At 33.0% G+C, this 14,636-nt stretch overlaps 1 protein-coding gene across 2 annotated transcripts in view; it reads left to right on the forward strand.

Moving 5' to 3' along the window:
• The first annotated feature begins 4,650 nt into the window (after positions 1-4,650).
• Positions 4,651-14,636, forward strand: part of LOC134529082 (plasma membrane ascorbate-dependent reductase CYBRD1) — a 33,736-nt gene continuing 23,750 nt past the window's right edge. Inside the window, exons 1-2 of one of the 2 annotated variants that reach the window (XM_063362789.1) lie at positions 4,651-5,307; positions 11,581-11,783. In XM_063362789.1, the coding sequence (XP_063218859.1) occupies positions 11,582-11,783 (202 nt within the window). In that variant the 5' untranslated portion in view covers positions 4,651-5,307; position 11,581. Of the gene's footprint in view, positions 5,308-5,327; positions 5,495-11,580; positions 11,784-14,636 lie in introns of those variants that run through there. The other variant, XM_063362790.1, reaches the window with a different exon arrangement.

Genomic DNA, 14,636 nt, shown 5'->3' on the forward strand with positions numbered 1-14,636 from the left:
TTGGTACATGGCTGATATTCGGCCAATACTTGGTATTAGTCCTGGAGTCGTTTTTATAAAATGCAAGTTTTTGAAATATGTACCTTTTTTGACCTTATATAATTTATAGAATACTATTAATAAATATTCTTTTTTTTAGTTTAATACAAAGCGTCATATCTTGCGTTTAGGACCTTGTAGTTGGATTTTTATATTTCAGTTTTAAACGGAGAAATAAAATGGTTTTTTCAGGTCCTGTAATGGGCGGGTGAAGCTATTGCCTGCAAGGAAAACGGGGCACGCGATCTTGTTGCTGTCCGTCGGCATTAAAAGTGTCGGCCCAGACAAAAATTCTGAAAAGTATATTTTGTTAAGAAACGTTACAGCTTTCATTTTGTACATGGCTGATATTCGGCCAATACTTGGTATGAGTCCTGGAGTCGTTTTTATAAAATGCAAGTTTTTGAAATATGTACCTTCTTTGACCTTATATATTTTAAAGAATACTATTAATAAATACTATTTTTTTTAGTTAAATACAAAGCGTCATATCTTGAGTTTAGGACCTTGTAGTTGGATTTTTATATTTCAGTTTTAAACGGAGAAATAAAATGTTTTTTTCAGGTCCTGTAATGGGCGGGTGAAGCTAGTGCCTGCAAGGAAAACAGGGCACGCGATCTTGTTGCTGTCCGTCGGCATTAAAAGTGTCGGCCCAGACAAAAATTCTGAAAAGTATATTTTGTTAAGAAACGTTACAGCTTTCATTTGGTACATGGCTGATATTCGGCCAATACTTGGTATGAGTCCTGGAGTCGTTTTAATATAATGCACGTTTTTGAAATATGTATATTTTTTGACCTTATTTAATTTAAAGAATACTATTAATAAATAATATTAATTTAGTTAAATACAAAGCGTAATATCTTGCGTTTAGGACCTTGTAGTTGGATTTTTATATTTCAGTTTTAATCGAAGAAATAAAATGGTTTTTTCAGGGCCTGTAATGGGCGGGTAAATCTATTGCCTACAAAGAAAACTGGGCGCGCGATCTTGTTGCTGTCCGTCGGCATTAAAAGTGTCGGCCCAGACAAAAATTCTGAAGAGTATGTTTTGTTAAGAAACGTTACAGCTTTCATTTGGTACATTGCTGATATTCGGCCAATACTTGGTATGAGTCCTGGAGTCGTTTTTATAAAATGCAAGTTTTTGAAATATGTACCTTTTTTGACCTTATATAATTTATAGAATTCTATTAATAAATATTCTTTTTTTTAGTTTAATACAAAGCGACATATCTTGCGTTTAGGAACTTGTAGTTGGATTTTTATATTTCAGTTTTAAACTGAGAAAAAAAAATGGTTTTTTCAGGGCCTGTATGGGCGGGTGAATCTATTGCCTGCAAAGAAAACCGGGCGCGCGATCTTGTTGCTGTCCGTCGGCATTAAAAGTGTCGGCCCAGACAAAAATTCTGAAAAGTATATTTTGTTAAGAAATGTTACAGGTTTCATTTGGTACATGGCTGATATTCGGCCAATACTTGGTATGAGTCCTGGAGTCGTTTTTATAAAATGCAAGTTTTTGAAATATGTACCTTTTTTGACCTTTTATAATTTAAAGAATACTATTAAATAATACAATTTTTTTAGTTAAATACAAACCGTCATATCTTGCGTTTAGGACCTTATAGTTGTATTTTTATATTTCAGTTTTTAACGGAGAAATAAAATGGTTTTTTCAGGTCCTGTAATGGGCGGGTAAATCTATTGGCTGCAAGGAAAACTGGGCGCGCGATCTTGTTGCTGTCCGTCGGCATTAAATGTGTCGGCCCAGACAAAAATTCTGAAATGTATATTTTGTTAAGAAATGTTACAGCTTTCATTTGGTACATGGCTGATGTTCGGCCAATACTTGGTACGAGTCCTGGAGTCGTTTTAATATAATGCACGTTTTTGAAATATGTACATTTTTTGACCTTATTTAATTTAAAGAATACTATTAATAAATAATATTTACTTAGTTAATACAAAGCGTCATATCTTGCGTTTAGGACCTTGTAGTTGGATATTTATATTTCAGTTTTAAACGGAGAAATAAAATGTTTTTTTCAGGGCCTGTAATGGGCGGGTAAATCTATTGGCTGCAAGGAAAACTGGGCGCGCGATCTTGTTGCTGACCGTCGGCATTAAATGTGTCGGCCCAGACAAAAATTCTGAAATGTATATTTTGTTAAGAAATGTTACAGGTTTCATTTGGTACATGGCTGATATTCGGCCAATACTTGGTATGAGTCCGGGAGTCGTTTTTATAAAATGCAAGTTTTTGAAATATGTACCTTCTTTGACCTTAAATAATTTAAAGAATACTATTAATAAATAATATTTATTTAGTTAAATACAAAGCGTCATATCTTGCGTTTAGGACCTTGTAGTTGGATTTTTATATTTCAGTTTTAAACGGAGAAATAAAATGGTTTTTTCAGGGCCTGTAATGGGCGGGTAAATCTATTGGCTGCAAGGAAAACTGGGCGCGCGATCTTGTTGCTGTCCGTCGGCATTAAATGTGTCGGCCCAGACAAAAATTCTGAAATGTATATTTTGTTAAGAAATGTTACAGCTTTCATTTGGTACATGGCTGATGTTCGGCCAATACTTGGTACGAGTCCTGGAGTCGTTTTAATATAATGCACGTTTTTGAAATATGTACATTTTTTGACCTTATTTAATTTAAAGAATACTATTAATAAATAATATTTACTTAGTTAATACAAAGCGTCATATCTTGCGTTTAGGACCTTGTAGTTGGATATTTATATTTCAGTTTTAAACGGAGAAATAAAATGTTTTTTTCAGGGCCTGTAATGGGCGGGTAAATCTATTGGCTGCAAGGAAAACTGGGCGCGCGATCTTGTTGCTGACCGTCGGCATTAAATGTGTCGGCCCAGACAAAAATTCTGAAAAGTATATTTTGTTAAGAAATGTTACAGCTTTCATTTGGTACATGGCTGATGTTCGGCCAATACTTGGTATGAGTCCTGGAGTCGTTTTAATATAATGCACGTTTTTGAAATATGTATAATTTTTGACCTTATTTAATTTAAAGAATACTATTAATAAATAATATTTATTTAGTTAAATACAAAGCGTTATATCTTGCGTTTAGTTCCTTGTAGGTGGATTTTTATATTTCAGTTTTAATCGAAGAAATAAAATGGTTTTTTCAGGGCCTGTAATGGGCGGGTAAATCTATTGCCTACAAGGAAAACTGGGCGCGCGATCTTGTTGCTGTTTGTCGGCATTAAAAGTGTCGGCCCAGACAAAAATTATGATTAGTATATTTTGTTAAGAAATTTTACAGCTTTCATTTGGTACATGGCTTATGTTCGGCCAATACTTGGTATGAGTCCTGGAGTCGTTTTTATAAAATGCAAGTTTTTTAAATATGTACCTTTTTTGACCTTATATAATTTTTAGAATACTATTAATAAATATTCTTTTTTTAGTTTAATACAAAGCGTCATGTCTTGCGTTTAGGACCTTGTAGTTGTATTTTTATATTTCAGTTTTAAACGGAGAAATAAAATGGTTTTTTCAGGGCCTGTAATGGGCGGGTAAATCTATTGCCTGCAAAGAAAACTGGGCGCGCGATCTTGTTGCTGTCCGTCGGCATTAAAAGTGTCGGCCCAGACAAAAATTATGATTATAATATTTTGTTAAGAAATGTTACAGCTTTCATTTGGTACATGGCTGATATTCGGCCAATACTTGGTATGAGTCCTGGAGTCGTTTTTATAAAATGCAAGTTTTTGAAATATGTACCTTCTTGACCTTATATAATTTAAGGAATACTATTAATAAATACTATTTTTTTAGTTAATTACAAAGCGACATATCTTGCGTTTAGGACCTTGTATTTGGATTTTTATATTTTAGTTTTAAACTGAGAAATAAAATGGTTTTTTCAGGTCCTGTAATGGGCGGGTGAAGCTATTGCCTGCAAGTAAAACAGGGCGCGAGATCTTGTTGCTGTCCGTCGGCATTAAAAGTGTCGGCCCAGACAAAAATTCTGAAAAGTATATTTTGTTAAGAAATGTTACAGCTTTCATTTGGTACATGGCTGATGTTCGGCCAATACTTGGTATGAGTCCTGGAGTCGTTTTAATATAATGCAAGTTTTTGAAATATGTACTTTTTTTGTATTTAAATAATTTAAAGAATACTATTAATAAATACTATTTTTTTTTGTTAAATACAAAGCGTCATATCTTGCGTTTAGGACCTTGTAGTTGGATTTTTTTATTTCAGTTTTAAACTGAGAAATAAAATGGTTTTTTCAGGTCCTTTAATGGGCGGGTGAAGCTATTGCCTGCAAGTAAAACAGGGCGCGAGATCTTGTTGCTGTCCGTCGGCATTAAAAGTGTCGGCCCAGACAAAAATTCTGAAAAGTATATTTTGTTAAGAAATGTTACAGCTTTCATTTGGTACATGGCTGATGTTCGGGCAATACTTAGTGTGAGTCCTGGAGTCGTTTTAATATAATGCAAGTTTTTGAAATATGTACTTTTTTTGAATTTAAATAATTTTAAGAATACTATTAATAAATACTATTTTTTTGTTAAATACAAAGCTTATTATCTTGGGTTTAGGACTTTGTAGTTAGATTTATATATTTCAGTTTTAAATGGAGAAATAAAATGGTTTTTTTCAGGGCCTGTAATGGGCGGGTAAATCTATTGCCTGCAAGGAAAACTGGGCGCGCGATCCTGTTGCTGTCCGTCGGCATTAAAAGTGTCGGCCCAGACAAAAATTCTGAAAACTATTATCTGTTAAGAAATGTTACAGCTTTCATTTGGTACATGGCTGATATTTGGCCAATACTTGGTATGAGTCCAGGAGTTGTTATAATATAATACCATTTTTTGAAATATATATCATATTTGACTTTTAAATAATTTTAACATTGCGTATAAAAATTCACTTTTTTTTAATATTATTAACTAGCCTTACGTTTTGCCTTTATGACTTCGTAGTTGTATTTTGGCTTACATTTTGTCTATTTTATGTTTGGGTAAATGTTTTTGAAACGCGAAAACTGTCATGGCCGAAATGTATGTGTGCGTCTGTTGCTGTTGCTGTCCAAATGCATAATTTTGACTCCGGTGCTTTTAACATGTTGGTGATTTGACATTGACTTGTATGCGAATGAGGATATCGTATCATTTGTGTGGTAAATGTTTTTGAAATTCAAGATAAGGATTTAGAACCTTCAGCTTAGAATATTGAATGTAGTTATTTACTTTTGAAGATCTGCTGATGCAACAAGTGGATAAAGGTACGTTTATATGTAGCCTTATTACATTTGCGTCAACAGGTGAACAGTTGACTGTTGCGTAACAAGCTAAGCGGTTTGTACAAAATTGTAAATGCATATGTTTACGACATTGTTGAAGTAGTTTTTGATGAACATGTTTGAACTGGATTCTTTTAATTCATTAGCTAAGCTTCCGGAACTGTAGCAGGTAGGTAAAACATTCATAGAACGTTACATATGGTACCGTGGATTTGGCGACGCGGAACAAAAATGTGTTAAGCCATCTTATAATATATTTCTGCTTACTTTGCCTTTGAAATAATAATGTAGAATTTACAGATGCTCTTGATTTTTCCCGTTAAGGGCGTTTTGAATTTCTTAGTGGGTTCTAAAATAGTGGATAGTTCGAACGGCGATGAAGTCCAACAAAATTGTGTGGCAAGAGTCATTAAAACAAGAAGAAATGTTGAATTGGTAATTATTGAAATCACTGCAGCAAACAAATTACAACGAAGTGAATAATTGTCCATAATTATTTACTTGTTAACTTCTTAAAGCAAACAAATTTTGCCGATTTCAGTGCCGTGCTAATGTGTGTCTAGAATACATGGTAAATATGTACAGTCGCGGTAGATGCCAAAAAAAATGCTAAAAATCTGAAAATACTTTTATTCTGTGCTCTTTCACTTCCTCTTTTCAAATCAACCAGCGGAGGTAAGAAATTCCAAATACTTTAGGAGATATCGAATTTTTTATTTTTCATCACAATACCTGCGTAGTATGTGGCGATCACCATTGTTTCTTGTCATAGATAAAAAGGTTTCTTGTTTACGAGTATCATATTTCTTATTGGACAATTTTGTCACGTGACTGTTCCGTGATTGGCCAGTATTCAAATGAACCAATAGGTGATTATTTATTCCGTGATTGGTCAGTATTCAAATGAACCAATACTTGATTATTTATTCATTTATTGTTCAATACGATGTTTAATTAATCGGTCAACTTCTGCCGTGAACGACTACATCATTTCCTTATAGTGGCAAAGGAAATGTACCCGCCTCCAACTTAGGTGAGTTTTTAACGTTTCTAATTTTAAAGTATTATTTTTTTATTTGTATATTGTTGCGCAAGTGATAAGTAAAAAAAAATTGCGTGAGTTGTTAATGTTCATCATTTGTCCGGGTTTTGTTAGGTCAGGTCAGTTACATTATAAATAATTTAAAACTAAAGAACCATTAAATTAAATTCACATTATTTTTAATGTCCGCTTAGTTTGAAAGTATTTATAATGTAACTGACCTGACCTAATCGACCATTTTATTTATTACACATTCACTAACACACGTCAAAATAAAAAATGGCGATGTTCGAAGGGTTAAACGGGCGTTGTATTGCTAAATTAAAAAATTCGATATCTCATAAAGTATTTGGAATTTCTTATCTCCGCCGGTTGATTTGAAAAGAGGAAGTGAAAGAGCACAGAATAAAAGTATTTTCAGATTTTTAGCATTTTCTTTGGCATCTACCGCGACTCTACATATGATGAAATTTAAAAATTCTATATCTCCTAAAGTATTTGGAATTTCTTACCTCCGCCGGTTGATTTGAAAAGAGGAAGTGAAAGGGCCCAGAATAAAAGTATTTTCAGATTTTTAGCATTTTTTTTGGCATCTACCGCAACTGTACATATTTACCGAATACATTAAAGTCGTTTAATACTTGGATATTGGGGCTTTTCAGAACGAAAAAAAAAAAATATTGAAGAACATGGTTTTCATGCACTATACATGTCCTTAAATTCACCCTGAAGGGATGGTTTCTTAATTTCTACTGGTTCGTGAAAAATAACAGTTTAAAGCTTACATAACAATACTGGTTTTCACACTGCTGCCACCATTCATTGTTTACCTGTGATCACGTATCTATTGTTTAGCACAACTGTGGCCAACTATGGAGAATTAAAAATATGCTATTTTTTTCCGTTTCATATATCAACGTTGATCCCTGGATCCTGAAGGCTTGATCCTGATCGCATCATCTTGTTGGCTTGATCCTGTAGTACAATATGCTTGCAGTTTTAGTTCAGTATATCGATCGTGATGGGTTGATCCTGTGGTACATAATGCTTTGATGCTTGCTGTTTTAAATCAGTATGTTGGAAGATCCTGGACTTAAAAAAAATATCTTGTAATAATGAATTATGAACAAAATGAATAAAAATGATTTTTTTTAACCACAATCATAATTTTTTCTTATTTCACAATTTCTGTAATTTGCAGGGTCTTCGGACGTACTGAACTAAAAAGTTCATTCCTTGCCAGGTCATCCAGCCAAGATACACATTTTCCACCCCACCATCTCAGATTTGGATTAAATTTGGTACATGGTATCTTGAGACAAATGTAAGGAACCAGTATTTTTCATTTTCTGAATATTGGCTCTAGTTTGGAATTTAAAGCCCTTCAAATATTCCCTCTGTTTGGTGGAAATTCTTTAATCCGCAATCAAAGTCGAGTGACACATCTTGCTTCAACTTACATTTTTTAACAATTATTAATGTAGAATCGTGAAATTCACCATACTTATTCAGAATTTTACGATGATTTCAAATATCACTCGTAAAATGTAATTTAATGCACTGAAGTACGTGCAATTTATGTTAGAAGTGGAAAAAATTAATTACCTACAAAAAATTGTAAACATTAGTTCAGTAATCCTATTATAACTTTTTTCTAATAATCTTTACAATTTCAGGTTTGGTATAATTAGACAGAGCACAAAATGTGCTACAAAATGGTGAAATAAAATTTATGGATATATACCTTCTCACCCTTACCCCACCTAAAGAAATGTTTTGGTGGATAGAATTGTTAACTGTACATACATACAGTACATAAGTTCATATAAATAAAATAAAATTACAGAATTACAGTAGTAAAAGTTAGGCCTGCAAGCTGTGTTAATGAAAATTGCATTTTTTTTATTACAATTACCGGTGTCACTTGATGTACATACCTAAAATAGGCTTTCCTTTAGTTCTTCATCAATGTAATCTATGAAGAAGCTGATACCATTTTGACCATCATTATGTAATTTTTCTCACACTCATGGATGTCAGTTTATAATGCACCCATCCAACCTGGCACTGATGAAATGTGTAACTTCTTTCATCTGGATGTTGCGTACATCAATTTTTCTTTCATCTGACTTATTAGAAAATTTAAGCCACTTGCATTCCTCATAATAACTGGCTCTTCTGATAAGTCTTCATCAGTGCTTCCTTTAGACTGCAATTCATCTTCTGGTAGCTTCTAAACTGCTGCTACTTTTGATTTCACTTTACTTTTGATTTCGGCTATCTTTCTTTTACCATCCACTAATTTTGAACGCTTTGAAAGTCCTTTTATTTTATATAAAGTTGATGCATCAAGAGTACTCATGCTTAAATTCAAATCTCCCTTTTCAAATGGTGTACGCTCACTAAGGTCTTTCTTCATAGGTGTAAGCTTGTGAGGGTATGGGCCTTCCTCTTCGTTAAAATAATTCTGTTAATTTTCAAACTCTTGTTCTTGAAATAACTTGAAATAACAGCTTTTGTCCAGGAACTAACAAAACACCAGCTTTACTTTTTGCATCTTTGGCCATTTGAAGAGATATAGGTCTTTGCCACTTTTTATAGACCTTGTTTCTTTGCTGGGTCACAATATTTTATAAAAGCTTCCCTGTAATATTTAATGAGTGATGCATAGTGGTGTGAACTTATACTTGAATTTGAATGCAATATGAATCCATCCATCCCCCAAAGCAGAATTTATTTATTTTTTCATCAGGAAGTTCATCAATATTAAGAATTATAATCTTGTCTGTGTATGTATTTATATGACACACAGAATTAATAAGAAAACCTACACTACACTTTTATTATAAACTAGTTGCCATTGTGGATTGTAAAAAAAAAAGCTGTCAGTTTTACCCACTTTAGTCAGAAAATACAAAGCAAATAACTTATCAAAAATAAATAAATAAAACCAGCTCAAACATTAACAGTCATAGATTAAACAATCCCACATAGTTTGTTGAAGTGCACAGAAAAACAGCAGCTCCTAAGACTCCCACACACTGGACAACCTGTGACTGACTAATATCTTCTATGAGATCTTCCTACTGTAAAGATTTAGATGAAGCAATAGGCTATATTACATCATCTACATTTAAGCAAGAAGATGCAATATTATGCAAACTGATTCAGTGACAAACATTAATTGAACCATAACATTTCTTCAAACATTTTCTTCACCTTTTCATTAGTATTTTTCATATATAGTATTACAGTATATTAAATGTGCATTTCCAACAAGGCTAAATCATTGTTTCAAACATTTTTTCAATAAAAATTTTGCTATATATTTGGATTTAAATGTACAAATTAATTCGTAAACTTAAAACTGATTTATAACAAAGAACTTGCTTTTACAACGAAGGAAGGTAAATATCCACAAATTTAATTTCACCACTTTTTAGCAAATTTTGTGCTCTTTCTAATGGTACCAAGCTCGAAATTCTAAATATTAACAGAAAATAGTTAGAGGATTACTGAACTACCTAATGTTTACAATTTTTGGTATTTAATTTTTTCCACTTTTAACGTAAATGGCACATGCTTCTGGGCATTTAATTACATTTTATGATTAATATTGTAAATTTACATAAAATTCTGAATAAGTGTGGTGTATTTTGCGGTTATACATTAGTAACTGTTATTACAAATGTAAGTTGAAGCAGGATGTGTCACACGATTTTGGTAGCGTATTTAAAAAATTCCACCAAACAGAGGGAAACTTTGCAGGGCTTTAAATTCCAAACTAGAGCCAATATTCCAAAAATGAAAAATACTGGTTCTTATATTTGTCTGAAGATACCATGTACCAAATTTCATCCAAATCTGAGATGGTGGGGTGGACACACCTGGATGATCTGGCATGAAATGCTCCTTAATTGAAATTTAACTCATTAATGTACAAGAGCTGCAACTGAAGAAACCAAATCTTGCTGTTTAAATTAAACTGCTTATAAATTAAAAATATCCTTCCAATCATAATTTAGTTCCTTTAGCTGATTCTCTCTTCATTAAAAATTGTTAAAACTCTAAAATTGATTGTAAATATATTCTCGACAACACTGAGTTTAGAGTTCCACAATTTTTCAGTCGCCTAAATAAAGTCCACCTTATGTACTCTTTACAAACAAAATGATATTATTGATATATTAATTTCTAATTATAACAAGCTCGGTAATTCTGTTTATCAAACTAATTATGACTACACTTCACATATAATTTCTTTGTGTACTATTTACTTCTAAATTTCGAACTTAACATTCCATTGTTATATTTGTGTTTTATTATTGTGTCTAATTATGTTATGTTAAATTTGTTTACCTTACATAGTCTATTGTCTGTTTTGTTTGTGATTTGTATTCCTTATTGTAATTATTATGGTTTGTTTTATTTTTATGGTATATTTTTGTTTATTTTTTGTCATGCTTAACCTTGCAACTTTTTATTGAGTTTTGGTCTGCATGTGACAATTTGTAAATAAATAAATTAAATAAACAAGGTGTATTTTTTGAACCACGTGTCAATGTCGCAGAGGCTGAGGCATGTGGGATGCATAAAGCGTCCACGTTTTAAACATATTTTCATAAATCGTCAGTAGCGAGCCCAGCACTGAGAGTGGGCCAGGTCTTGTGGTCGGAAGTATTGGAGGAAACTCGAGTCTTGCTCCCACGCGGGTCATGTCTCCACCGGGTCCATGTGCTGGCGCCCTGAATAATTGACTGAAGGTGGTGGCAGTAATACCCCTGACAACCTGTAGACATCTAAATGTAATGTGAATGCCCATGTTTTGAAGTCACCAGCCACTACTGTTCACAAAACCATTAATTGTTCTTCCCCTACTGCAAAGTCAGTCTTGAAAACCTCCATCCAGTGAGTTCTAGGTCTTATAACTGGTTGTATGCATTTGTATTGTGTACAAATTGTATAATTATGAACGTGTACCAGTGAAATTTGGTGTAAAGGTAAAAACCGGGTGGTTTCGACTGATTATCAGTTGGGATTGCCTCTCATGGAACATTGAGTTCTGTCATTTTAGCAAGTGATATTTTAGTGTTGGGTATCGCTAATAATTCTATCTTAAAATTGGTAGTTAATGTTTGCTATTTAGTGCCAAGAAATAATTTGTATTTTTCTGATGGACATAATAGACATTGCATTTTTGTTTCAATTTTCAGCATGGATACATCAGAGAGGAACTTGGATGGCTTAATGCTTGCATTTTCGGCTTCAGAAGTCCTTGGAGCTCTTGCAGTAACTATGGTAACTGTGTGGGTTGGCCATTACCGTGGAGGTTTTGCTTGGTCGTCAGACCCTGGTATAGAGTTCAACTGGCACCCAGTTCTTATGACAACTGCAATGATATTTCTGTATGGAAACTGTGAGTAAATTATTCTAGTACATACTACTGCTTACTGTTATCTATTTTTTCTACATAAAATTATTTAATTTTTTTGTGGAAAATACAGTATTTAATGTGGGGAGGACTTGCTTCTAAAGTATTAAATACTTTTTTTTTAATGTGAACATACAAACTTGTCACACTCAAAACTGGCCTGGCTAGATAATTCAGATTAGTAACAATTCATAATAAACTTTAAGATTTAATACTTTGATATGCAATAAAATGATTTACTGAAATTCTTAAATTATTTATTTAGTATTGCTTTTCATTGGGTTGTTTTTAAAGAAACTAAACTTGTTGCATGTCCTTTGAAATTTATTCTTGTTGCCAACACTTAATTAAATGCATGCCCTCATAAATTTCAAAACAATTGCAGCACACATGATTACACTTAGTACATTTTTTGAGAACTTACTGTCTGATTGTTTTCTCTGGTGACTAATTAAGCATCTTTTAAAATTCCCATATAGTAGTGGGTACAAACCAGGGCACCAGGTCACAGCGATTGCTGACCCCGACCAGCAAGCGTTAAATTATCCATCCATCAATTCTCCATTGTTTTTTGGTGAGCCGCTGCCAGAAACGACCAGTCAGGACAGCATCTAAACGACAGACTAGTTGGACAATGCAGCTACCTTCCTTGTCCAAGGTGGAACAGAGTCAGACAGCCCCGTGGTCAATTACAACAAACATTGCCTTTATAAGGAAATACATCAGGCCTTTCAGCATCAAGCCAGCTCCCTAAGGTTAACAAATACGACATTTGTTCCCTGAAGTTCTGGAGCAACACATCACGTTAAAGAGCATGGTGCATCCTGATTGGCTGTTAAAAATAACAATTTCCTAGCTGCTTATACTCGCACCTATGTACGGGATTTTCATATTAACAATAACTAGAAAACAATTATGTCTCTTGGGCCGGAGCCTGATTGTCACGTCCCTTTCTTTCTTTCTGAGACTGGGAAAACTGCCCAACTGCATCAGAAACAATAACTGATACTAACTTGTAACTTACCATAATATAATATCCATATGAAATCAAAAGCAAACCACATTTAAATAAAATCTAATTTCGATCACAAAATTCGAAACATGGAAAAAAATACTTAAATGGCTTTTTAGAAATAAGTTGCTGGAACATCTCGAAGAACAAATTCAAAACCTTTGCAAATTAAATATACACTATTAAACTAGGCACTATGGCTTGACTTGGTTGCAAATTGCAAGTAGGTTATTTCATATCAAATCTCCCAATGGTAGTTGCATACTAAATATTTAAAAGGGTCATTCTTGGAAAAAGGGAGTTTTTGAAGTGCTCAATTATTTATTTTTTTATTTTATCGATTTAAGTTTTTGATTATTCTGATACGCTTATTAACTTATTCTGAATCGATGTATGCCACTAGTCAACATCTTTTTTCATTTACTTATAGATTTTTCTAATGTTTTGTAAAATACTGTTAACGGAGGATACAGCTATGTAACGGAGGAGACATTGCGTGCAAGAACAGCATAATATTATGCAAATCAATAGAGATTTTAATATGTAATGTAATTCTTTAAATGACATTTGTACATTTGTATAAAAAAACTTCAAAATTGGACTTTATTAATATCATTCACTATCTTTATTAATATTCTTCTTCCGTTGCTGCTCATTTTTGTAGCTGGTCTTTATTTGATTTTGAATAACTTCTCCGAAAATTAATTTTCTTCGAATAAGATGTGTCACTGACGTTTTGCCTAAAAGTTTTGTAACTGTTCTGCTTGGTGTCTCTTCCTTATCTTCATTATATTTTTTTTGTTATCTGTGTTTTTGCTGTCTATAATTAGCATGTTGCCTATTCCTATCCTTTAATTTATTTTCTAACACTGCAATTTTTTCCTTCAATTCCTGTCTTTTTCTTCTCCTTACTTTCTTTCCACTTTCTTTTCGCTTATCATCAACCGTAAGAGGTCTACTACGGTTATTAGTACTTCCGGAAGTACTCGGAATGCCAGGACTAAGAGGTGCGTTTAAATTTTCAAGCATCTGGTTTCTATCTTTTACAGATGCTCTATATTTCCTAGTTTTTTCTCGCCATGTTTTTCTCAGGTTCCTTTTGGCACGATCACTCATTTTGGTTTTAGCAGTTTTAATTTTTCCGTCTTCTACACGTTTCTTGAATCTTTCACGTTCCTTTCTCTTAGATTCCTCATATAGATTTGTATCGTTCTTAATTTTCTCTCTGTATTTTCGCATTCTTTCTTTAGCTGTCATCTTGTTGGTTTTGCTCATTATGAACTGTAATAAACAAAAAGACCATACATTTAAGAGTCTGTAACAAATTTGTGAAAATGTAATAACACTATTTTTTGTTTAAATATCCCAAAACTATATGTTTAAGGAATTTTTAAGGCAAGTTACCAGATAAACATCTTTTTCTAGTCCAAGGAAGTAATACTTTTTAAGCCAGACTATAAATTAAATGTGACATAAACCAGACCAAAGATTTTAAAAGTATACCTCAATTACACAAATAGTATCCTCCGTTTCATAAACAGTATCCTCCGTTACACGTGTGGTGTAACGGAGGATACATGAACGGAGGATACCGTATTGCACTAAAAGGCAAAACACATGCTTTACTTCGAGGTTATGTCTGTTGGCTATTAGTAAGGTTAAACATACTGATATGTCACAATTAATTAGGATTTAAGTGATTTACTGGTAATTGAAATTACCTTTTTAGATGATGAACGGATGATACATCAGGTGTATAACCTTCCAATGAAATATTTGTTCACACTTATAAAACTGTTTATTCAGCACAAATTTATCCACTGAAA

The sequence above is a fragment of the Bacillus rossius genome, chromosome 2, assembly GCF_032445375.1.
Source record: "Bacillus rossius redtenbacheri isolate Brsri chromosome 2, Brsri_v3, whole genome shotgun sequence".
Lineage (NCBI taxonomy): Eukaryota > Metazoa > Arthropoda > Insecta > Phasmatodea > Bacillidae > Bacillus > Bacillus rossius.